The following is a 22,414-nucleotide window of genomic DNA, read 5'->3' on the forward strand; positions in this document are numbered from 1 at the left end:
AACGGAGTTGCGGGGAAATGTTGGCCCCTCGACGTAGGGACCTGGTGCGATCTTTGTAACAACTGCGGCGGCAACACTAGCACTAGCACCCGTTGCTGCGGTACGCGCTGCAGCTGAATCGCAAGCATGTCGATAACCCCAATTATTCGTCTTCCACGTCCCCTCTGAATTCAACATAGTGGCAGCTGACGAGGGCCAGCGACAAAGCTTGCTCTTATGCAGCACTACCTGTATTAGGTGTCGCTGTCCCTAGAAGGAAAGGCCTTTAGAATGCTACCGTGCTCAGTGAGGGCCTCGTCTAAGGCTGCCTCGAGGGACTCAAGTGAGCTTATCCTCTGGAGCTTCTCAGCAGACGCAACTGGCGTTACAGGAGAACTTCCAGAAGGCTTTGCGACACTTCGCGTGCTGCAGTCTACTGCGCCGGCATGAAAAGCTGCAGAATCCAACGCACACACATAAACATGAACCGTTCTCTTAGTACTTCCTCCTGTTCCCTATTATGTCCAACTGTGCGTCTTCTTCCACCTAATATCTGTGGGCACCATAACAGGCAGCGACTGTGCGGTAGAACTTGTTCATGCTTGTTCCTCCATAGAAATCTATAAACACATCCTGAGCAAAACGCGCACCTGTCTTATGCACCTCCGTTCTTGACAGCTCCCCATGAAACTGCTTCCTCGCAGTTCTCGCCAACAACAAAGCACGCGTCACGAGGGAGTCCGTATGTGCGACTGGGCCATCCTTAATAGATCTAAAAGCAGCAACCCAAACGGAATCGGAAGTAGCAATAACCAGAACAAACAACCGGCGAACTAGTAATGCCCACAACTGTAGTCGCTGCTGGTGCATTTGTTGCAAGAAAAATGTACCTGGCTTTCAAAATGCAACAACAGCCAGCAGAAGGCGAGGCGAGCTGCAGCCGGCGGTACAGCAGAGAGAACGCAGGGCCTTGAGGCAGCAGCATGCCCAGACCTGTGGGGCCAAGGCAAACGCGCGGTGAGCAAGTGCAGTAAATTACGTATCTATTCCCTCCGTCCTAATGCTTTCCCCTCATGGACGAAAATCCCTTGGAAGGTGCACAACCACGAAAGTGAACTCAAAATAAAATGCAGCAACACTAAAACTGAAGTGCCGCGAGAAACAAGTGAGCATGCTCAGAAGCGCTGTGGTTCTGGATCTGCGCGCACCGCGCATTTTTGTGCGAATTTGTAATGCGTCAATGCGTCAAATATTTTATGTAAGTGTACGTGCGCAGAGTAAGGGGTGCTGGTAGTATGCTTGAAGGAGTAAGTGCGGTAAGCACAATATAAATATTCACACACATGTTAAAGCACCACGATTAGGAACATATACGCGTTATGTAGACCCTGTCCAGATGAAAATGTCATCTATCCCAGCAGTGCCTGGTGCAGCAACAGGAGGGGTACAAGCAGCACCAGAAGCACACAACGACAGAAGAAGAGATCAGTAGCACCAAAAGCAAAGTACGCTTACCTCGAATAGCAGTAACAAGATGCGGGTCTACCGGCTGCTGCAGCAGATCCATGCGAACCAAAGCAAAGGGTTTGCTCTCCAGGAGCAGCACCAGCTGCTCCAACTGCAGCATATCCAAGTCGGAGAGGGAATCTTCGCTGCTGCTGCAGTAAGAAACAAGCAGATAAAGACTGTAGAGATGGAGTAAACACAGGCAATCAGCAAGCAACTCATATCCTTACTCTACTCAGCAGCCATTTGGGGATAGAGATGCAGGGCCCCAGTGAAGCAATGTGGTAACTGCAGATAGACGTGTGTTAAACGAAGTTGTGCCACATTCGAAGGCAGATTAACAGCTCCCGGTAAATGGATGCTCACACCCAAACGGTTCTTTTCCACAGAGCCATCGAGGCGCCTCTATCTATACACGTTTCAACGTAAGCGCAACCGCACACTGACTGCTACAGGGAGCTGTGCCACCTCTCATGAAAATCGCTAGTAGACACTAACAAAAGCAGAAACAACCGAACCACACGGAGTCCTGTCCCTCTTCACACACAGCACCCGTGCCTGTCCCCAAAGTTCAACCACAAGCACGCTCTCAGCGCCTTACATCATCTTCAGTAGCTCGGCGGCAACTTCATATTTGCCCCCATACAGAGAAAGCGCTATCAGCCACACTGAGTTGTGAGCCCTGGTACAGTGATACACAAACAACAGCAGCAGCAACTAAACCACAAGCACACAAAATTAGAATTTGGGTTTTCATGGGCAACATGGAAGCGCAATCAAAATCAGGAATCCCCCACCCCGCAGACACGCAGCTTCACACAAGCGAAGGTTGCTGCTGATGCTGCTGTCTCTTCTCTTCCTGCTTCTACTACTTCTGCGCCTAAAGCTGCCGACAATGTCACCACCGATGCTGTTGCTGCTTTGGCATGTCTCACCAAGTGGGAAGTAAGGCCTCGAATATTCTGTTGTCATCTGTGCGACAGGCAAAGATAAACAGCACGGCTGCCACGGCAATCAACGGTGAACCCCAAACATTTAAACCACAACCCTCCACGACTACTCTCTAGTGTGCAACTCAGCGGCTGCAACCATCCAAAAAATCAGAGACCATTAGTTAAGTTGCTGCTGATGCTCTTTCAATTCGTGCTGCTGTCGCTCGGGCCACTGCCCTTGTTGCAGTTGCTGCTCCTCCTGTCGCAGCTGTTCCTACCTTTGCGTAGCTCCTGACGAATACCCTGAGTTTCCTGAGCGGCGTCAAACGCAGGCCAAATGATCGTATGTGAACCTTCTAGACCCTTAGGACGGACATATCTCGTGTTACGTTTACGTTCTCTCGTGCAGCAGGAAAGGGGCAACCAACCATCGACTCAAGGAAGGAGAGGGCGGAGTGTTTGGGAACGCAGGACCACCTCGCCTTTCGAGTGGCATTGAGCTTACCTTGGCACTTAAGAGATCGATACTGAGGGCCTGAACGATTTGGTGCAGAAATTGCAGAGTCTGTTCAGCGGTAGTGTCAGGCGTTATGGGTTGCCTGGCTTGACTATCCTCATCTCCAGATCTAGGGCTCTTCTGGACCGCTGCTGCTGTTGAGGCTGATATAGCTTTGGTTGCCGCTGATCCTGATGCTGCGGATAATGCGACCACCACTGGTGAGACTTCGGTAGATGCTTCATCCGCAGCCGGCTGTCGCGCAGTAGCAGCTGCCGCTGCATAGTGACGCTCTATCTGCTCCGCCATGTGTATGTACACCTCGCAAGGATTCCTCATTGTGCAGAGCTGCCGCAGAACAAAGTGACCCCGGCAGTCCTGCAACACACACCCTACTGCACAAAGCCAAACACTGATGCTTGAGCCCTTCGACCACACCTACAACACCCAACCATGAGCCTAACCCCAAAACGCAAACACGAATATCTAGAACCAGGCGGCGCGGGGGATGACCGCTATCAGGGGTGTCCGTGAGCCACTCAACAATGACTGGGGAGACCCAAAGACTCTGCAGCTGCAGGCGTGTAAGGCGAAGACCTTAAGGCCTAAACACTTAAGGGTTCATGCATAGACAGCCAAAAGTATAGTCTGCGAACTGACAAGGAGAGGGCGGTTCGAGCTGAAGAGGGCTAGCAGCTCCTCCGACACCACGCGGAGATTTGCGTCGCTGCGCTGTATGAAACGACGGAGGACCGAGAGCGACATTCGCAGCAAGGGGTTGGGTGGTGTTGCTGCCGTTGCCGTTGACCCTGTTGTTACTGCTTCTGCTGTGCCCGACCCTGACCGATCCGTTGGCATCGCTGTTGATTGTTGTCGGCTCTGCTCCTCCTGAGCAGGCGCTGCCGCTGATGGTCTTTCTGTTGCTGCCGCTGCAGCAGCAGTAGCAGCTGCAGGCGATCCTTCAGCTGTAAGAGCCGTGTACAGCACTGCAGCTACAAGGGGCTTCTGCTTCTGTAGCAAGAGACGTTGGATGTCCTCTTCGTTCACATCGGTTCGGTGCTGCTGCCTCTTCAGAAAACGCTTGCTCAACTTCACGCCGTTCTGCTTCGGACTCTGCTTCTGCTGTTGTTGCTTTTGTTGATCACCTTTGCTTCCCACAAGCAGCAGATGTGGCTTCTCTACAAGCATCAACTCCATCCACTGGAGGCACAGCGAGCGGACGTCACCAGTTGGAGCAGCAGCTGCGGCCCCAGCATTTTCTTCACCTGCCGGAGCTGCTGTTGTGGGTCCTGGCGGGGTATACGAACACAAGTACTCCGCGGCGCTACTCACGAAGTCGGAGAGGTCCAGCGCAGCAGTAGAAACTAACACCTGTGAAGCAGCACAGCCGCGCAAGCCCTCCAAATCAGCCTGTCGCACCAGCAGCAATTCCAGCTCTTGCAGCAACAGTGGTTCGAGAAGAAGCAGCAGCCACAGAGGCTGTCTTCGAAGAGGCACAGCGGTCAGTCCGGCAGCAGCAAAACGTAGACTCCAACGGGACTGAACTGGGAGTGGGAGACGGCCCCACCCTGGCGATGACGTGCGCATGCACTTCTGCACCCATTCTCGCGATCTCTGCATCAAATTGAACACCGCATAGCATAAACACACCAAAATTGCCTCGCTAGAGGTACTAAGAGCAGGTGTCGTAGTTTTTGTTGCTGCTGCAGGTTCTGGTACATCTGTTCCTATTGTGTCTGCTGCTTAGTAAGGGCATTGGTGTTTTGACTACCTTCTTCAGCCTCCGCAGCGCAGCGCAATATGCTCTGCAACATTCTGCACCCAAGTGGCTGCAGGAATGACCGCATCCCACAGAAATACGCACCCACATTAGGCCCTAAAATCAAGTCCCTGCTGAGCCGAGATGGGATGAAGGGTTGGTAGACCCGTGGCAACATTGACTATGTAATACTTATGGTCTTTATCAGTCTTTTTTTTGTACCTTGAGATGTTTCTGAACCTCCAAGTGCCACCGCACGACCGGGGTTTGAGGCAGAAGAAAGTCTTGCTGCTGCTGCTTCCGCTGCCTTTGCTGGTGTAGCTGCCCCTCGTCCGGCAATAGCAGTAGAAGCAGCTCGTGGAGCCACACCAACGCTGTTAATTGCGTAAAGGAACTATTGCTGCTGTCGCTGCACCGTAACACCACTTCTGCAGTCTGCGTCACTACGGCAGGATCCGCTGCAGCAAAAAGGCAACAGCAGGACACGGCACGCGCATGGCCTGCTGTTGTCTGCAGTAGCAGGAGCCCCAAAAGGAGCAGCGGCTACTCTAGCGTGCACAAGCCACCGGCCGCATCGACAGAGCAGCAGCTACGCAGACTCATCGTGGCAGCCACAACAGCGCCGACAAGATTCCAACAAATTCACAGCTGCAGCAGAATCAGAAGCACGGTCAGAAGCAACAGCAACGCCAACATCACCAACAGCAGATCCCGCAGTCCGTACTGTCAACAGGATCCGACCGCAGATCCTCTAAAAAATTGGTGACGCACAAGTCCGCAGCTTGGCGAATGTCCCTGCAACAAATTAAAGCCATCGTTCTGAAACTTTTCCTGCTGCTGCAGCTGCGGCCACCGCTCGCCCTGACGGCATTGCTACTGGTGCAGTGAGTGGCGTAGAGCTCACCTGTGGGAATCTCCAAGCAGTTGCAGCAGCCCTCCCAAAAACAGCGGCAGATACTGTAGCATATCAACCCCTGAGAGAGCCACAGTTGCAGCAATAGGAGCAACAACAACGCTTACAACGGCAAAGATAACCCTAGCAACACAACCGGGACGCTACTACATTGAACAAACCATGGCAGTTTCCGACGATGGATATGCATCTTGCCATTGCTGCTGCTGCTTCCGCTGCTGCTAAGACGTTCTCATACAGACAGGGGTGCACGCGGCCCTCCAAACTCTTGCTGCATACTGACACCAAATCCTACAGCACTGCCGCGCCAACCCCTGCAGCGAATTGAGTCACTAGCTTCAAGAAGAGGTGCACCAGCAAATGCAGAAACTCACCAGTGTTAGACTCCAACAGGGAAATCCATGAAAGCTGAACGCCGCACAAACACGAGTCTGAACAACTTCCTGTTAAAACATAAGCCCTAAGTGTGCGCACGAATGAGGTAGGGCGCTAAGTTCCTGTAGACTGGGCCGTTGAGTTTTGAGCGCAGGCAGCATTACACGCTTCTTAACGCTACAAGCTGCGATCCTCAAGCATTGCAACCTAACCCTAGACCCCAAACGTGAAGCCGAGTTACCGCGAGGAGCTTAATATAAGGGTTGCGGACGAGGAGGCGCTCGACTAGCAAATGTATGAAGGCTGGTGTGATTGGTCCTTTTGCTGCGGCTGCGGCCTTTGCTGGTGCCACTGGGACCCCTGCAGCAGCTGCTGCAGCAGCTGCTGCAGCCGCTGCTTCTGCTACTGCTGCTGCTGCTGCTGCTGTCTCTTCCTTCAGCAGGCCGTCTACAAAGCTCACGCCCTGGCGCACCTCCCGGTCAACATCGCCGCAGAGCTGTACAGACATTCCAGGTCAAGAAAAAGGCAGTATGTCTCTGGAGATGCAAGCAAGCAACCAAGAAAAGCAGGACAATGCAGCAAGAGGCAGCGGGAAGCACCACACTCCAACCATAAAGGGAGAGGAAGAAGGACGTCCTGAGATTGCCAAACCGACAGAAGACCAAAAAGAAGATGCAGGGGACAAGGGGGTGCAGACGAAGACGCTGCCAAGCCAACGAATGTTTGTCCTTACTTTGCATAGCCCATCGAACAACTCTGGCAAAAACTGCAGGCAGAGGCCTCTTGCGGCCTTAAGTACGTTGAAAAGACTCTGTCAACAACAACAAAAGCAAATTCGTTGTGTGCAGGCGGCCCAACACCCACCCACTCACCCACTCACACTAACACTAACTCACACTCACAGCCGCAGTCCCACTCACCCACACACCCACACAGACCCACACACCTACAACGTGGGTCAAGACAAGAGGGTGCAGCACCTGCCGCCTCTGCTGCTGCTGCGGCTGCTGAGCGAGGGAAGGAGTTTCCAAAGTAGAATAAAAACATGCAAGAGATTGACTGGATGGTGAGAGGGAATACGCATACAGCCACACGCGGAAAAGGTGTACCAAAATACACAGACGCACAGGCCCGCAAAGGGACAAAACCACGTAGACAAATATTACAAGGAAAACAAATAGGAAGCTGCAAGAACAGGACTCCGCAGCCCAAATGAAAGGGCAGGACGGCAAATTAAAGACTGTCGACGGTGGAACATAGGAAGTACAATGCACGAAATAGCACTGGGCGGCACAGTAGGAGATGCTGCTTTTGCTGCGGCCGCAGGGGCTTCCTCTTACCTCGCAGGCGTAGTACCGCACACGAGGGTCAGGATCGCCGAAGGATTTCAGCAGAGGCCGTAGAAGCAACAGCAAGCAACTCTCCAAGCCGCCGGACTGCAAGTAAAGCCCCGTAGAAGCACAAGTCACACCACTCTCAGAATCCACGACACACCTAGGCAAGCTTTGCAGGAGGTGGATGTCTGCACCCTAAAACCGTGGGTTGTAAGCCTTAAGCATTACACCATCCAGCATGAACGAAGACGTAGACGACGTGGCCGGACAGCACGCTGGAGACACTGTTTAACCTTATAGTGGAACCTCAGTCCAAAGCATAATAAAAACGAGAACAGTAGAGGAACAACCAGAAGCAACTGCACGTCTTGCTGGCAACGTACGTACACCGCAGATGTTAAAGTTGGAATGCACCTATCCAAAGCCGGCGGTTTGTGAGAGCAGTTGAACTGACATCTTAACATATCCCTATTGCCACAACCAGCTCTTAATTTAATTTCAGACTATTAAATTTCCAGACTGTAGCTTCTCACCTCAAAGGCCAAGCCCACAGCAGCAACCCCTAAGAGGCCCCCCTTGCGTATGTTGGCGATTGGGCTCGACAAAAAGTCGGCCGTAAGCGCAGACACTGCCTTCTGCACCGTTTCCTGAGTGGCCTGCTGCTGGTGCTGCTGCTCGTGCTGTTGCAGCTGCTCTTGATGATGTTGCAGCTGCCCTGTGGTCGGCTTGTCTGCCGCTGCTTCCGTTGTTCCGCCACTTGCTGCGGCATTGGCGGCATCCTGGACCTGCTGCTTAATGAGTTGTTGCAGCGCCTGAGCTGCCGTTTTGCGTTTCTCGAAGCTCTTGTCCGCCAATCCTCGACAGGTTTCCTTCCCAAAGAGAGGCCCAGCGGTGGGGAAGTCGGCGGAAGAGCCGTACATCCTCTGCTTCGCCCAGAAGGCGTCGAAACCGTAAAAGCTAGACCCAAAGGCTCCAGATCATAGGCTTAAGACTGTCCTTTCGGAGTGCAGTTCCCCAACGACGCAACGCGTGTTAGGGAGGAAGGTTTGGGAATCAGGGCCTGAGACCAGGGCTGGGCTCTAAGTATTTCACTGGATCGCTTCTGAGTTGAGGCCGTCTTGATTGCCTGGGCGCCGTCTGCAGTGCGGAAATTCGCTGAAACCTTAAGCCCTACCTGGAACCCTGTGGTCCTGAGTGTGAGTGTGTGGTGTGAGTGGAGCATGTGGGGTTCGAGGCGAGTGTTAAACACTTTGTATCCTTCATTTCAACCTCACAATAAGGTTAGCTTGCCTCCGGAGGCTTACATTCATTCTGGTCCCCACCGTGGAGGCCAGGGGACCCGAAGGGACTGGGGGGCCCCCGGACAGAGGCTGAGGGCCAGGGTCGTCTGATCGTTTTATGGGAAACAACACACCTATTAACTCTTTTTTCACAAACTGTAGAGAAACACCACCATTGTACCGTTGTGAGGTGAATGGAGATTGCAAGAGCGATTGGTGCTACGCCGCGAGGCAGAGTCCTCTAGGCACTCTCGATTTCTGTACAGACTGGGCTTAATGGATTTGGAGGCCATCATAATGGGCCCAGCAAGATCTGGGAAGAAGAGGCATTTAACCCAACATTTCGAGAACAGGCAACTAATCAAGGTCCCGACTGCAGCCATACGCGGGCCCTGCACCGCCTCGCGTAATAACTCTGTAAGGACAACTTTCTTCCTGCTTCCTTCATGTGTGCTGCTGCTGCTGCTTCTGCATCAGACAACAGCCGCTGCGGGAGCAAATTGCCCCTTCAATATTAGGACCTGCACAATCCCAGCCCGCACGAGCACTCCATCCGCATTTTTGTATCCATTTGCTCGGTGGGCCAAACCTGCACGCACCAGCATCAGCAACCCTAGAAGCAATAAAGAAGACTGCGACCGGAGCAGTGGCTCCTCGGGAGTGTACAGACACTGTAAAAATAAACGTAGTTTCATTCCAGTGCCATCAGCGGCTGCCAGCAACTCACACAACGGCTTCCCACAGCGGGAGAAACAGCAACAAGACGATGGCACACCTCAGATCGACTTGGCTCGTGCGCTCCAGTTGCTTGAGGCTGCTAGCTCAGGAGGTCCCCATACTGAGCCGGAAGCGGCTGTATGGGGCCCCTCTGGTAGTGGGACGCCCAATAATAACCCTTCTCAGCGGGGCATGGGGGAGAAGAAGCGCCTGGCTGTCATATTCAACTGCATGCTGCATGCGTGCGAGCGACAAGGAGACGCTCTTGGAGGCTTTGAGGTATACAGGCAGATGAGGTCCACCGGCGCCCCGCCAGACGAGGCAACCTTCCACAGCGTTGCTTCTCTGTTGGAAAGAGCGGGGGAGTACCATGGGATGCTAAAGGTAAGGTTTGTTGTTTGTACTTTGTGATTGAGGATTATAGGGTAAGGTCATATGATGCAGTATGTACTAGCAGCCCTCCAGCTCGTGCTCTACAGTCTTCTGGGGTTTTGACGTCTAGGGTTTAGGATTCAGGGTCTTTGGTGTCTGCGCAGCTATTGGAGCACATGGAAGGAGAAGGTCACGAACCTTCCTTGGCGGTTCTGGGTCTTGCTATCAGCTGTTTCAGCAAAGCTGGAGTTGCCGACGCTGCTCTACAGCGAGCGCATCAACTGCAGCGGCGAATCCGTGTTGCTGCAGCTGCTGCTGCCCCTTCAGCAGCAGCCGCAGTGGCTGTTGCTACTGCTGGGCTACAACAAGAAGCAGATGCAGTGGCAGCAGCAGCAGAGGCCCTACAGCAGGCCCTGCCGTCGAGCGTATACGCAGCTCTTATTTGCTGCTGTGCTAGCACCGGTAGATACGACAAGGCTATTGAACTGTACTCGGAGTGTGCTGCTCTAAGGCAGCAGCAGGAAGTGCTGCACCATCGTATGACTCAGCAGAAGCAGCGGCAACGACAGGAGCAACAGCAGCAGCAACAGCAGCAAAACCAAGAGTCGAAAGAACTGGAGCCTGAAGTGCTGCAGCACCTGCAGCAGCTGCTGCATCGTGACTCATACCTGCCAACAGCAGCAGTTACGAACGCAGCTATAACTGCAGCAGCCGCAACCGGGAGGCTGCAGCTGGCCATGACTATCTACAGGCGTGATTTGCTGCAGCTGCAAGTGCAGCAGCAACAGCACGGGCAGGACCAGCTCTCAGAAGAGATATTCGGGACCTGCAGTGCAGCAGAAGCCCATGCACCCAGCACGCATACGTACTTGCTCCTGCTTGCTGCTGCCGCTGCGCAGCAAAGCTGGAGCACGGTAGATGTGCTGCTGCGCGACTTTGAGGAACAGCAACAGGAGCGACAACAGCAACAGTTGCCGCCTCTCGATACTGCTGCAGTGTATGCTGCAGCAGCTGAAGCGCTTGCTGCAGGGGGCAGGTGGAGGGAAGCGCTGCAGCTACTGCTGCATTCACATGCTGACTGGCTGCAGCAGCAAAAGCAGGCTATACAAAAACTAAAACATCTGATCAGCATGCAGCATCTACTCAGGCAGCAGCAACCGCAGCAACCGCTGCTGCTGCAAGCCTTTCCACCATCTGGCAGTGTCTCACCATACCTTGCCCTTCTGCGCTGCTGCACTGCAGCAGCAGCCCCGAGAGAATCGCTTGGCCTCCTGCGGCTACTGCAGCAGCGTTATCAGCAGCAGCAGCAGCTTTTTGTGCTGCAGAAGGAGCTACAGGAGCAACAGCAGGACTCTTTTGCAGCAGCAGCTGCAGCCATTCCCCCCGAATTCCCCTTAAGTGCATATGCTGAGGTAATGACGGCTGCAGCAGCAGCAGGAGACTGGCAGCTGCTGCTCTCGGTTGCTGCGGAGTTTGAGTCTCCTAAAATCCAGCAGCAAAACGCAGCAGTAGCAGCAGCAACGGCTGCTGTTGCTGCAGCTAGCGCAAGGAGAACCTGTGAAGAGCCCGAGCGAAGCGCTGCTGCTGCCGCTCCTGCACAGATTGACGGGGCAGCGGCAGCAGCAGCTGCAGCAAGAGCCACTGCCGCGCTGTCACAGCAGCATATACCCCTGGAGCAAAGGGTGCGTGTTGCAGCTCTAAAGCTGAAAGCACTTCTTCATGTTGGCAACCACGAAGCAGCAGCTAACCAAAGGCAGAAGCTGCTGCTTCTACTTGAGGACAGGAGCACTGGCAGTAGCACATCGCCACAGTCAGAGCCAGCTGACATGCTGATGGGGCGGCAACAGAAGCAGCAAGCACCGGAAGATGACCCCCTTGTTAATGAGACATTGAAGCTTGGGGAGAAGCTTCTCGGTCCACCACACCATCAGCAGAAACCGGGGGCTCCTCCATTGCCGCTGCGCGAGCGCGATGCCCACGAAGAGCTGCAGCGGCAAAAGCACCAGGAGATAATACTGCAGCAAATCCAGCAACACAAGCAGCATCAGGAGCCACAGTAATGGTAGGAACTGCAGCATCAGCACTTCTGACGCAATGCATGCGAGAACAGCCGAAACGGAGCCTTGAGCCATTGCCTGCTACACAGGAAAACTCCCCCCAAGTAGTGTGGGCTGTACGGCAATCGCAGCGGCAGAAGCACGGGTTCCCCACGCAGTCGCTACTGTTGACATTTAATCCAAATGGCTGATAAGGAGGAGCTGTCGTGGTTAAGTTCGCAGTGTCTATCTGGCGCATAGACCGCACAAGGGTGGAGACTCCCCATGCGACTTTGTTGCTTGTTTTTGTCGTACAACCGCTATGTACATATGTCGCTCTATTTCACTGTGTTTCGTCTCTATCCAGTAATATAGGTGCCCTATTGCCATGCCGCATGTAAGCACCTTCAACCCCACTCCTGTCCCTTGCCTCTGTCTACTGCACGGATTCCGCCCTCCTCCTGTTTCTTAATGGATATCGCCCCGTCTTAATGCCTTGGAGACAAAGTAGAAGACAAACACTCCGTTGGCGCGTATGTGCGTATGTGAGTGCGGTTTGCTGTTGGCTAACTTTGTTTCCGATCGTCGGGTGTAGGCACAGCTGCGCGGTTGCTGTAGCCCAAATGTGTTGTAAATGCTATCCCTCGTAGCGATTTTGTCTTCACTGAGTCATAAGCCCAGCACCTGTCCAGTCTGACAAGCCTGTCAAATGTGCAGACAGCTTCACTCAAAGCAAAGGCACCTCGACCGAAGCAGCGACCAAGTGCAACACCGCTGTGTTGGCCTCCCTGCAGAGGCAGACGGATGACCACGTACGAAACTCGTCCGCCTACACCTTATGCGTTTCGGCTGAACGTGCGCGTCTACTCCTCTTTCTCTGTGTGCAGATAAACGAGTTCAATACATTCGTCTGCAGTCCACTAAGAAGTGCCGAACATACGTCCCTAGCGTCCTCCTATATTGAATCTACAATTAGATATCTAGCGCTGTCGCTCGGGAGCTCGTACACCCCATTCACGCACATCCTTCCACGTAACTGTGCCCCAGTTGTCAGTTAAATGGCACATGCAAGCATTTCTAACTCCAAAAAATACGACAGGAACAGCCCCCGACAAAGCAGGAAAGACGCGATCGCTTCAAACTCTGTCTATGGGGCTGCTTAGTGCACGATTCCGCCGTCCCTTGCCGTTTTCCACAGCAATCGGCTTGCAATGCACATGCGCTGCAGACGCAGGTAGCATGCACTCCTTGATTTCACTCGATTCTGAATATCCACTTCTTTTGCTTTGTGCCTTATCGTTTTTTGCCCTGGTCCTTCACCAACGAGCCCCGACCGGCAAGAATGTCGTGGGCCGCTGCGGCAGCGCGGGCAATGGCCGAGGCTGTCGTTTCTGCAAAACGATAGACAACCATAGAAAAGAGCTGCATCTTCTACATTTCCCTTGTGGATGGGAATGCCAATGCATCTTAAGTGTCATGCAATACAAATGCTGGCTGAATTGTACCGATAACAGCTGTCCATGATAGTGCGGTGCAGAGTAACGAGCATAGCACCGTCTATGGATTCCTTGGACACTTCATGGTTTAAAGCTAAAATACTGTTTAAAATGCAGGACTTAAACCTTAGATGTTGAAGCATGTGGGTTAGTACTAACTTACGGAGAAGAATATCTGCATCGTGTATACCTTCTTCTCTGCGTCCCAAGCTGCGTGGTGCCGAGGGTCGTCTCTGTCGATTTCCATGTTGGGGATTTTAAAGGCTGCGCACACAAAGAAGTACAATGCAAACTTAAGAATGCAGTGTTCGTACACTGTACAGCGGGCACAACAGCAATACTTGCAATTTTCCATGCGGCGCACACAAGTGCGTGACCACTTGTACATACAGCATCAGAGGTCACGAGCAGTGCTCTCTGCCACACATCCCAATCACAACCTTCCGGTGGGGTTCACTCCAAAGTGAGTTCTAGCAAAGAACCCTGCTTTCAAACAGTTACGTTCCCTAACACTAAGCAGACGGCCATTTCTAAAGCTTCTTCTGTGGAGTGGTACTCATACACGAAGAAACTCAACAAAGCCCGCCGAAACCCTGTACCCTAAATCACACCTTATCTCTGGACGTAAAAGCCTGCGCAAGACCGCAGCTACTACTACTAATGCTACTACTACTGCCGCTTGTGCTGCTGCTACATGCTATCTATCAAGCCCAAGGAGACACACCGATGGTCTCGTATGGCTCCGCAGCGAAGAGCAAAAATTGATAGTTTCCATCCGGGGGGGTTTCAACGCGCTGCTCAAAGGCAGACATAAACCTGCGCAGCACAAAGCAGAGATCAACCAAAAGCCGGAGGTACTAAAGGGACTGGCGTTGCATGGTTCAGATGTACGCGGACGCACAAACAACCTCATAACCAAACGCTAAAGCCATTCAACTGCCGCAAAATCAACCCAAAAAGTGGAGAACTTCAGGTGAGGAAAGCCTGCAGCATTCGCCCATATCGTCAGCGGCAAAGGGGCCTTCCTCCTATCAACTGGGTGCAGCACAAGCGTGTAAATCATTGCATTATACATATGAAAGCAAGTGTATATATGCCCTAGAGTGGACCCTAACGAGGCACCAAAACTGCTGGGGATTTCATGATAAAATCCCCTTTTACACGGACAGCGCTGCCTAGGATGTTGCAACTCTTTTACAGAAATGGAAACGCACAAATGCATGAACAGAGCGCGCAGAAATTCCATGCGCAACATGCCACACGGATGACATCCTATGCACGAAAATTCTGCACCGTCCGCATACACTGATTAGCTCAACCCTCGTAGATGCAACGGTACATGCTGTACGTACAGATGCTCATACGCATATGCATACATGTCTACAGTGTGCACACATTCGCCCCCAGGCTCCCCGTAAATTTGAATCCTTGCGAGAATCAGGAGGGTTGCTGCTCAGCTGAAGTTGGTGTTGCTCCTGCTCCTGCAGGTGCAGCTTCTACATCGGATGGGCGCCACCCGGCTGGCCGTTACCTGTGGTAAGGTTTGGTGCCCCTCACGATTTCAGGGTACTCGACTTCACACAGAAGCGCGAACTGCCGCGTTCGCTCGTCCCTCAGCTTTGTCACGCGGTATCCCGGACGTCCAATGCGCACTCTGTCTGATGAACGCCCAGGGCCACTGGATGTCTGCAGCACCACCAGCAGCACTTCAGCAGCAGCAGCCTTTGAGTAGGATAACGAACATCACCAATAGTAGAAAGTGCAGCAGTAACGGAGGCGGGAATAGCAACTGCAACAAACTCATTAGCTGAAGCAGTAGCAACGCTAAGAGCAACCACAACAAAACACACACAACGCCGAATACCAGCACCAAAAGGAACGATAACAGCAGGTGTCCGGGAAGCCGCGACTTCGGCGACAGCTCCGCCAGACCAGCACACCTTGAGGGGCATGGGGGCAACGACGGCATCTGCTTTTTCTTTGGCAAGTCTTCTGGAGAGGTTTGTCTGGTGTTTTTTGCCCTGTGTGTGCGATAGATAAGAACCCTCGTTTGTGTGCAGAGTCAAACACAGACGGCATTCGAACTGGCCTGCACAACAAAAGAGTGCCATCAAGAACACGAATAAGAAAGGCAGCTGCCTCGACCGAAGCAGCACCACTTCAGAACACAAAGAGAGCAGCAGTGTTCACAAACAGCACAAGTCAACAAGCAGAAAAAACAGGGTGTCAAATAACTACAATAACGGCAGATATAAGGTCACCCGTCCAGCATCCGTAAATGCAATGAGGCCGGCAACAAGGACGACTGCAGCAAGAATAGCGAGAATGGCAGTGAGAACAAGTGCACCACCAATCATATCAACAACCATAGCACCCATACAGGTAGCAGCATCACACTACAAATACACGTGCACAATGCGCCTATGTGTGTATATTGGAGACTCCGGACATAATATGCCTGGAGGGAGAGAGGCTCGCAGGGAACAACCCCTAGACAAGCAAGCAGCAGCGGCAGCATTGCCGCTGCTACTGCTACCGTTGCCTCCCAAGCAAGGCTTCTACTTTCGTGAGAGTCGTTGCTGCAGCAATTCATTAGTTAGACTATCCACCGCAAACAGCAGCAGTAGCGGCAACTGCCCTTGTTTCTGTCGTTGCTTACCCAAGTGGTTGCGCATGAAGTACGGATCTTTGTTAAGGTCTATCGTCTCCAAGGCCAACCGACGGAGCCTTTCCTTCCGTTCGAGATTTACCTCCTACAGAAATGCAGAGGGGAACATTAACAGTGTTGTGTATACACCTAGCTTACCCCATATGTTGACCAAGCACTTAGCAACTGGAATGAGCAGGCACCCAGGTGCCAGACAACAAGGAACACTCCGCTTCTTATGCTGCACTTGTTTTTAATGCTCCTACTTCTTTTCATGCTAGTGGTGGTGCTACTGTGCGTCGGTTCACGAGTGCGCCTATCCATGCGGCTACTTCGGTTTCCTTTCTGCTCTTTGTACTGTTTTCTAACAGTCCTTACCTGCCAGGTGGCGGGCGCACCAGAGCCGAGCTTATGCCCGACTCTGTTCTGGTAGTCCATATAAACCGACATTTTCACCGTAGAGTGAAACCCAATATAGTGTTGGCGTTGCCTTTGTAGCTGCCGTGCTTTGAAGGGCCCCTGAAGAGTACTTAAATGAGCCCAAGGAGCAACAATGAATACGAAAAAACAATGGCAAAATGAAATACCTTCGAGCTCAGCGGCTGCATGCAACCCGTGGCCTCTCTCTCCCCCAGACCTGTGTGGCAGTAGTGTAGTGCACAGGCACTACAATGGAGCTTTGGCGTGGCCTCTAGAGGCCTAATATCATGAAGAGGAATGAATACTATAGAATATTTCGGGGATTATGACACTTTTAGAGAGGAAAGCAGCTTAGTGGATCAGCGTGCTCGCCATCCGGCACCAGTTTGGGGCTCGGTGCGAGGCTGTTGCTGTGACTCTGGCCCTGGCCCTCGGCGGGGGGTGGGCATCAGTTCTATTATTTTGGGTTTTCTTTCCTAACAACATTAGGAACTTGATCGTATATTTGGTTGTTAATTGTGTCTATTAGTGGTTTCAGCGAGAATCATAGATTTTGGCTTCTGGTTATAGTGTGTGCACCTATTGGGTATAACTTAGGGACCTCACGTAGTATCAGTGTAGGCCAGCTGTTCACTACAAGTAGCGTCACCAAGTTCTCATTAACAGGAATTAATTAACGCAGTAAACACAAGCTTTTGAAATTCAAATTAATAAACGCACTAATATATGCTGTGAATCAAACCGGGCACATAGGTTTCTGGTGTCTGGCAGGGATTGTCGATGGTGAAGTTCCTAGGATGGAAGTGCTCGTGGGTGGGGCGATTGCCGCAACAAATATGGGGAATCCCAACAAAGGTTTATATCAGTTGACAAACTTTTTATGAAATCCATGGCCAGGGTGCTGGAAGATGCTTGAGTATGGGATTCCGTTTGAATCTGGAATTCCAGAGTTCCAGTCTTGCACGGTGCAGCAATGCCTGTATGGCACAGTTTGTGCGCTAATCGCAAGTATGCTTGAAGTGGGCCCATAAACCCTCACTCAGCTCTACTAGACAAGCGGCACGCAAAGTAAAAGCTGTAAACAACTATCCACAGTGCTTGTAGATACAGCAACGAGGTCTTGTTTGTGCTGGTATGTTCGACCGTTTTGAACTTTTGACAATTTAGTATTTGGCTGAGTATTTGGCTTCCATACAACTCACAATATTCCGCAGATAGGGTCCAAGGTTACCGCTACACCTGGTAGGGCCGTATGGTTCACGAGGTACAGGGCCGAGCATCGAACCTCATCCCCACAGTCGGGCGGCCAGCTGCAGAGCCGAGACTATAACAGGAGGTACGTGGAATATAAATGTCCAAAAGAGTTTTCCATTCGATCTCTCCTTAGAACTTCGTCAAATGCCAGTGACCCGGCATAACTACAAAGAAAATCATAATTGCACCATGCAGTGTAAATGCTAAGTTGTAGAAGTTTTGATTCTCAAATGCAACGGTACGGGGGCGCTACTGTAATTTGTAATCTATTATCACCTATACCATATCTTGTATCATGGTTATTAGGAGGATTCTATGTGGATAATCCTACGTCAAGAAGATTCTTTGTACTACATTTTATATTACCTTTTGTAGCACTTATATTTGTAGTATTACATATTTTCTACTTACATATAGAAGGCATTTGACATATCACTAGTATATCTAGAAGCTAGTAATAAACCTGTAACATTTTGGACTACAAAAGAGATTCCTAATAAGAAACCAAAATTCCAAAGGAAGTTCATGTTTGTTGGACATGGGTATGAACTTCTCTTGCAAAATACAGATTGACCAGAATTTGCCCTGTGGTGGGGAGGCAACCCACGGTCGGTAACAGCGTCGAGTTGAATCCAACGCCACTGCTGCATCCCGCATCCCTGATGGGATTTGGAGGAGTTTTGGTTGGCGGTGCTGTATGATGCCTGGGTCGACGCGGGAGCAGACTGTTGCAGAGTTGAAGAAGCTTTAGGAAAGGAAGGTGTCGCCTGAGCGTTATGGCGAGAACGTTCAGCACTTGAACGCACGTCCAATGGTGAAACAAGAATTTATGTATTCATATGATTCAGCAACCGGGACACAACTTGTGTAACCCAGATTTTGCGTCTTCCTGCAATGGGGCCGAAATTCTTGAGATGTCCTGTCTCCCACTGTTAAGCCTAGCTGTAGCTGCATGAGCGTAAATGTCCAAGTATGGTGAGGGTGACCGAATGTTTGAAAGGTAACGTGAATGATCAAGCACAAAAGCGCAGTTACTGGCCATAGTGCCTGATTGGTAGGCCGCCTCGAGTGTGCGCCGCCGACCACCTCGGTGTTGGCCTCGAAACACTTCCCTGTGAAGTCGTATCGCATATTCCGGCAGAGCCACCGAACAACTCTTTCACCTGCATAGTACTGAAACTTCTCGTAAGGTGTTTCAGGAAATGATGATACTTCATGATGTTACTCCACTCCCGAGCTCGTAGAGCTCTTTCTCACGTATTGGGTAATTCTTCTCTGTCCGCTTCAAACGACGTGAGTAGCAGGCGATGATTTGGTGCTGCTGTTTGAGGACTGTTGGCTTGCTGAGAGAGCACCATCCCAACTACTGTGGTACTGGCGTTGGTTGTTAGGATGTACTGAGAACGGCTTGAGGTGCTTGAGGAGCATCACTGCGTCTGCATCCCTACGCTCTGTCCAAATGAGTTGTTTGTTCTCTCCACGTAGGTCCGTTAGAGGGGCGGGGACGACGGGAGAAACCGGAAACGAAGCTGTAGTAGAACGTTGGGTAGCCGATGAAGTTGTGAATGTCCATGCAAGTGTACAAGTGCTGCTGCCGCCTCTGAAATCTCGTATCTTCGCCTGATCTGGTTCGATTCCCCCTTTCCTGTACCTGGAGCCCTAGCCTACAAAGCTAATTACTAACTTAAAACAGGGACACCTTTGTGCTTTCACGAACCACTGCATCTCGCATATACGTTGCAGAACACGTTGCATGGTGGTATAGGTGCTCCTGCGCATTGAGGCTGATCATAAACGCGCTTTTATGAACCTATCCATCCGCCACTGATCTGGTCTAGACCATCGTCATTGCGTTGTTGCTGCAGTTCGGCAGTTGCGGCCACGAGTTCAAAGTGCATGCGCGTGAACTCGAACTTGCGAGGGCTCAAGTGCGACACAAATTTCTGCCTGTCATGGGGATCTATTCGAATTTATAAGATCGCATCAGCGATGTCCAATGATACGTATATTGGTGAACCATCCACGTCGAGCAGTTCGCCGATCGTGCGCCTTGCGAAAGTCTGCTTCACCGTTGTTTTGCTGAGGGGCTGGTAATGCCTGTCTCTTGATTCTGTCTAAGATGTGGGGATCTCCTCGCTAAGCTTCGGGGTGCTCGCTAAGCTTCGGGGTGCTATAGGGATGAGCTGGATGAGCTGCACTGAGCGTCCAGCCAGTTCCGCTGGCACTTCAATGCCGTACAATAAATCTGAGAGGTCTTCCTTTTGGTCGATTAAGCTTGATTAGGGCTATTTTAAGGGTAAGAATCGGGATTCCGTCCTTCACGATTTAGGTCCACCATATAGTTAGATCAGAAGAGTTAGACAGTTGCAGCCGAGTACGAGCTGTGAACAACAAATGCAACAAGCCAGGGTGGGTCAATATGTATTGCAGGACAACAGCAAGCCTGGAGCTATGAGGAAATATCTAGAGTGGCAGTGAATGCTCATCAATATGCACATGATACCAGCTATGCAGGTAAGCTTCAAGCGGACAGTACTACCACAGATGGGCGCTTTCTATGCAGTGAGGAGATCAAAAATAGGTATGTCCCCCCTGACCACTGAAAGTGCCTAAACCAGCCCCACGGCCATGATGGGCTGTCGGAGCTCGTAGTCAGTTTACCCTAATTTGTGCATTAAAACCATAATGTATCATTAATACTATACTATATCATTTCCTTTCGTAGAAACGGCGGCTAGGGGCTTCACAAGCCGAACCATTGTAGTGCCTGCGCACTGCGTGCTTGCCTGTCCTTTCGTCCGCTCGTCGTGACTGCGGAGGTTTTCAAACAACTACTGGCTAAGAATTTGGGTGTTTTATGTAGAATAGCCAACAGCTCCCACCAAGCCCAGACGCTCGGCCCGCTTGTGGCCCATGCGGCTAGCTCTGGTGTGTCGTAGATTCCTCTCTCCCATAGGGCACTAAGCATGATAAAATGGCTCACTTATTCTAGAATCATTAATCAGGGACACAGGAAAATCAAAGATACTCCGATTTCCCTCATATTCAACAAGTCGATCCGCAGCCGCATTGCATTTTGAGCACCTGCGGAGCACGCGACGCCTAAGGGAGAACGCTAGTGGTAAGCATTAAACTTGTTCCACATGAAGAATAGTGTGCAAATATTGAGATAATTCACATATTAATTCTCTAAAGAAATTCCCCGTTTGATCAGCGCATGAGCGCCAGTGTTCGCCAGGTGCAGCGCAGCCGACAACAGCTGTCGGCCTAACCTGACCACTGCAAGCTGCTGAATCGGGAGAGCCGTGGTGCGATCATGGTCATCTTTGCTGTTTACGAGCAATTCTTCTAGATTTCAACATAGGAATCTTTAACGTGGACGAAATTGCTTCCTTCATTATCATTTGGATCCCCCGTAACGCCAACTTCTCAGCGCTCACCGTGGTGCAGTTCGCGACACGCAGCTGGCTGCTGCATCGACTGCGTCGGAGTTGGTTCGCACACTTCCATTCACTCTAATCGTTGAACCTTTTGCACTTTCCAGTAGCTCCTGCAGCATCTACCACATCTTGCTCCACATCTTACAGTTTGTTTTAGGTTGCCAGGGGTCCGGGCACCCGAGCATTTCGACGTAACTTCCCCTGTGAAAATGGGCGCCGCCTGCGGCAAGAACAAGGCGAAGGAGCCCAAGAGGGCCGACCCGAAGGAGTTGGAGGAGAAGAAGCGGAAGGAGGAGGAGGAAAAGGCTGCCGCGGAAGCCGCAGCTCGGGAAGCAGAGCAGCGAGCCAAGGCGGAGGCGGCCCGGGCTGAGGCAGAGGCAGCCGAGGCCAGAGCACGTGAGGAAGAGGCAAAAGCAAAGGCAGAGCAGGAAGCAGCTGAAGCTGCCGCGGCAGCTGCTGAGCAAGCTCGTAAGGCCGAGGAAGAGGAGCGGCGCCGAAAGGAGGAGGAGGAAAGGATAGCCGCCGAAGAGCAACGGAAAGCCCAGGAACAAGCTATGGAACGGGAAATGGCAGAGAAAGCTGCTGCTCAACAAGCTGCTGAGCAACCTGTTGAACAGCCGCAAGAGCCGCAAAGTGGTGAAAAGGAAAGGCAGCCTGTTGCAGAAGATATTGCCAGTGAAGCTACCATGGAAACATCCCGCCCTATGCGCAAAATATCAGAACCCGACCACGGAGCTGCCCAAGGAGGCCGAAAAGCTCGCACGATTACCCCTTGTGATATGACAGCAGTGGATGAAACCAGTATGTATGTTAGCAAACGTTGTGGTTGCGACATCGGGGCCGAACACAACGAAAACTCGTGTCCTGTTTGCCGCTGCATTGATCTCTCTGACGCTCCTCTTCTAAACTAAAAAAGCCCTGTATCATGGGCTTTAGTGCAAATTGGGAGGGGGGAGGGGGAAAGACTTATGCTGTCATTTTCCGCAAAAGGCAGCGGCGTATGCCACGCCATACCGCCAGCCCGTGTTCTTCCCATAACGCCTACTCGGCTTTGGGCGGGCAAAGGGACTTTTTAGTGCATAAAGGGACCGCATAACTTGCGTGTGCAAGTTTTCCCGTTGCTGTGGCACCGGGCGCTAAGGCCACTGCACTGGCAAGCGGTTCTCTGCACAGATGCAAACTATAGCAAATTCGTGCAGGTGCTTTTACAGACAGCCAGAGAGAAATCCTTAAAACGTAAGTGTCTGAACACCTCCAACAGATATACGTTTCAGTGCCAGCCCCTAGCCACAAATATGGTCTTAACGAGCAATATTAAAGCAAAGTTCACGAAAAAACAGCAAGTTATTAAGCAACTAAATGAGATTTCAAGTGCTGTGCGCGTAATCTGCTGCGTAGCTATACTGCTGAATGCCACCGATTAAAGCAAGTTGCTGACTAGTGAGGTATTCAGTAGAT

At 51.7% G+C, this 22,414-nt stretch overlaps 4 protein-coding genes across 4 annotated transcripts; 2 read left to right on the forward strand and 2 right to left on the reverse strand.

The window, feature by feature from the left end:
• Window positions 1–233: 233 nt before the first annotated feature.
• EMWEY_00007940 (hypothetical protein, conserved) lies at window positions 234–8,214 on the reverse strand (the record flags this gene model as incomplete). Its single annotated transcript, XM_013482001.1, has 20 exons — window positions 234–433; window positions 630–751; window positions 870–972; window positions 1,495–1,637; window positions 2,087–2,167; window positions 2,421–2,487; window positions 2,696–2,729; window positions 2,923–3,291; window positions 3,574–4,284; window positions 4,481–4,527; window positions 4,685–4,742; window positions 4,895–5,130; window positions 5,397–5,467; window positions 5,577–5,646; window positions 5,747–5,863; window positions 6,007–6,028; window positions 6,202–6,456; window positions 6,694–6,771; window positions 7,301–7,396; window positions 7,828–8,214. The coding sequence occupies 20 exons, from the start codon at window positions 8,212–8,214 to the stop codon at window positions 234–236; spliced, it is 3,267 nt and encodes a 1,088-aa protein (XP_013337455.1).
• A 1,269-nt stretch (window positions 8,215–9,483) lies between these two features.
• On the forward strand, window positions 9,484–11,723 carry EMWEY_00007950 (hypothetical protein, conserved; the record flags this gene model as incomplete). The annotated part of the gene is made up of 2 exons (XM_013482002.1): window positions 9,484–9,675; window positions 9,828–11,723. The coding sequence occupies 2 exons, from the start codon at window positions 9,484–9,486 to the stop codon at window positions 11,721–11,723; spliced, it is 2,088 nt and encodes a 695-aa protein (XP_013337456.1).
• A 1,269-nt stretch (window positions 11,724–12,992) lies between these two features.
• Window positions 12,993–16,292, reverse strand: EMWEY_00007960 (splicing factor 3A subunit 2, putative; the record flags this gene model as incomplete). Its single annotated transcript, XM_013482003.1, has 7 exons — window positions 12,993–13,090; window positions 13,355–13,459; window positions 13,920–14,011; window positions 14,727–14,881; window positions 15,136–15,284; window positions 15,855–15,948; window positions 16,221–16,292. 7 exons carry the CDS (start codon window positions 16,290–16,292, stop codon window positions 12,993–12,995), a joined length of 765 nt encoding a protein of 254 aa, XP_013337457.1.
• Window positions 16,293–21,165: 4,873 nt separating this feature from the next.
• On the forward strand, window positions 21,166–21,867 carry EMWEY_00007970 (hypothetical protein, conserved; the record flags this gene model as incomplete). Its single annotated transcript, XM_013482004.1, has 1 exon — window positions 21,166–21,867. The coding sequence occupies one exon, from the start codon at window positions 21,166–21,168 to the stop codon at window positions 21,865–21,867; it is 702 nt and encodes a 233-aa protein (XP_013337458.1).
• Window positions 21,868–22,414: the final 547 nt, after the last annotated feature.

The sequence above is a fragment of the Eimeria maxima genome, genomic scaffold (genome assembly GCF_000499605.1).
Source record: "Eimeria maxima Weybridge genomic scaffold, Emw_scaff49, whole genome shotgun sequence".
NCBI classification, from domain to species: domain Eukaryota; phylum Apicomplexa; class Conoidasida; order Eucoccidiorida; family Eimeriidae; genus Eimeria; species Eimeria maxima.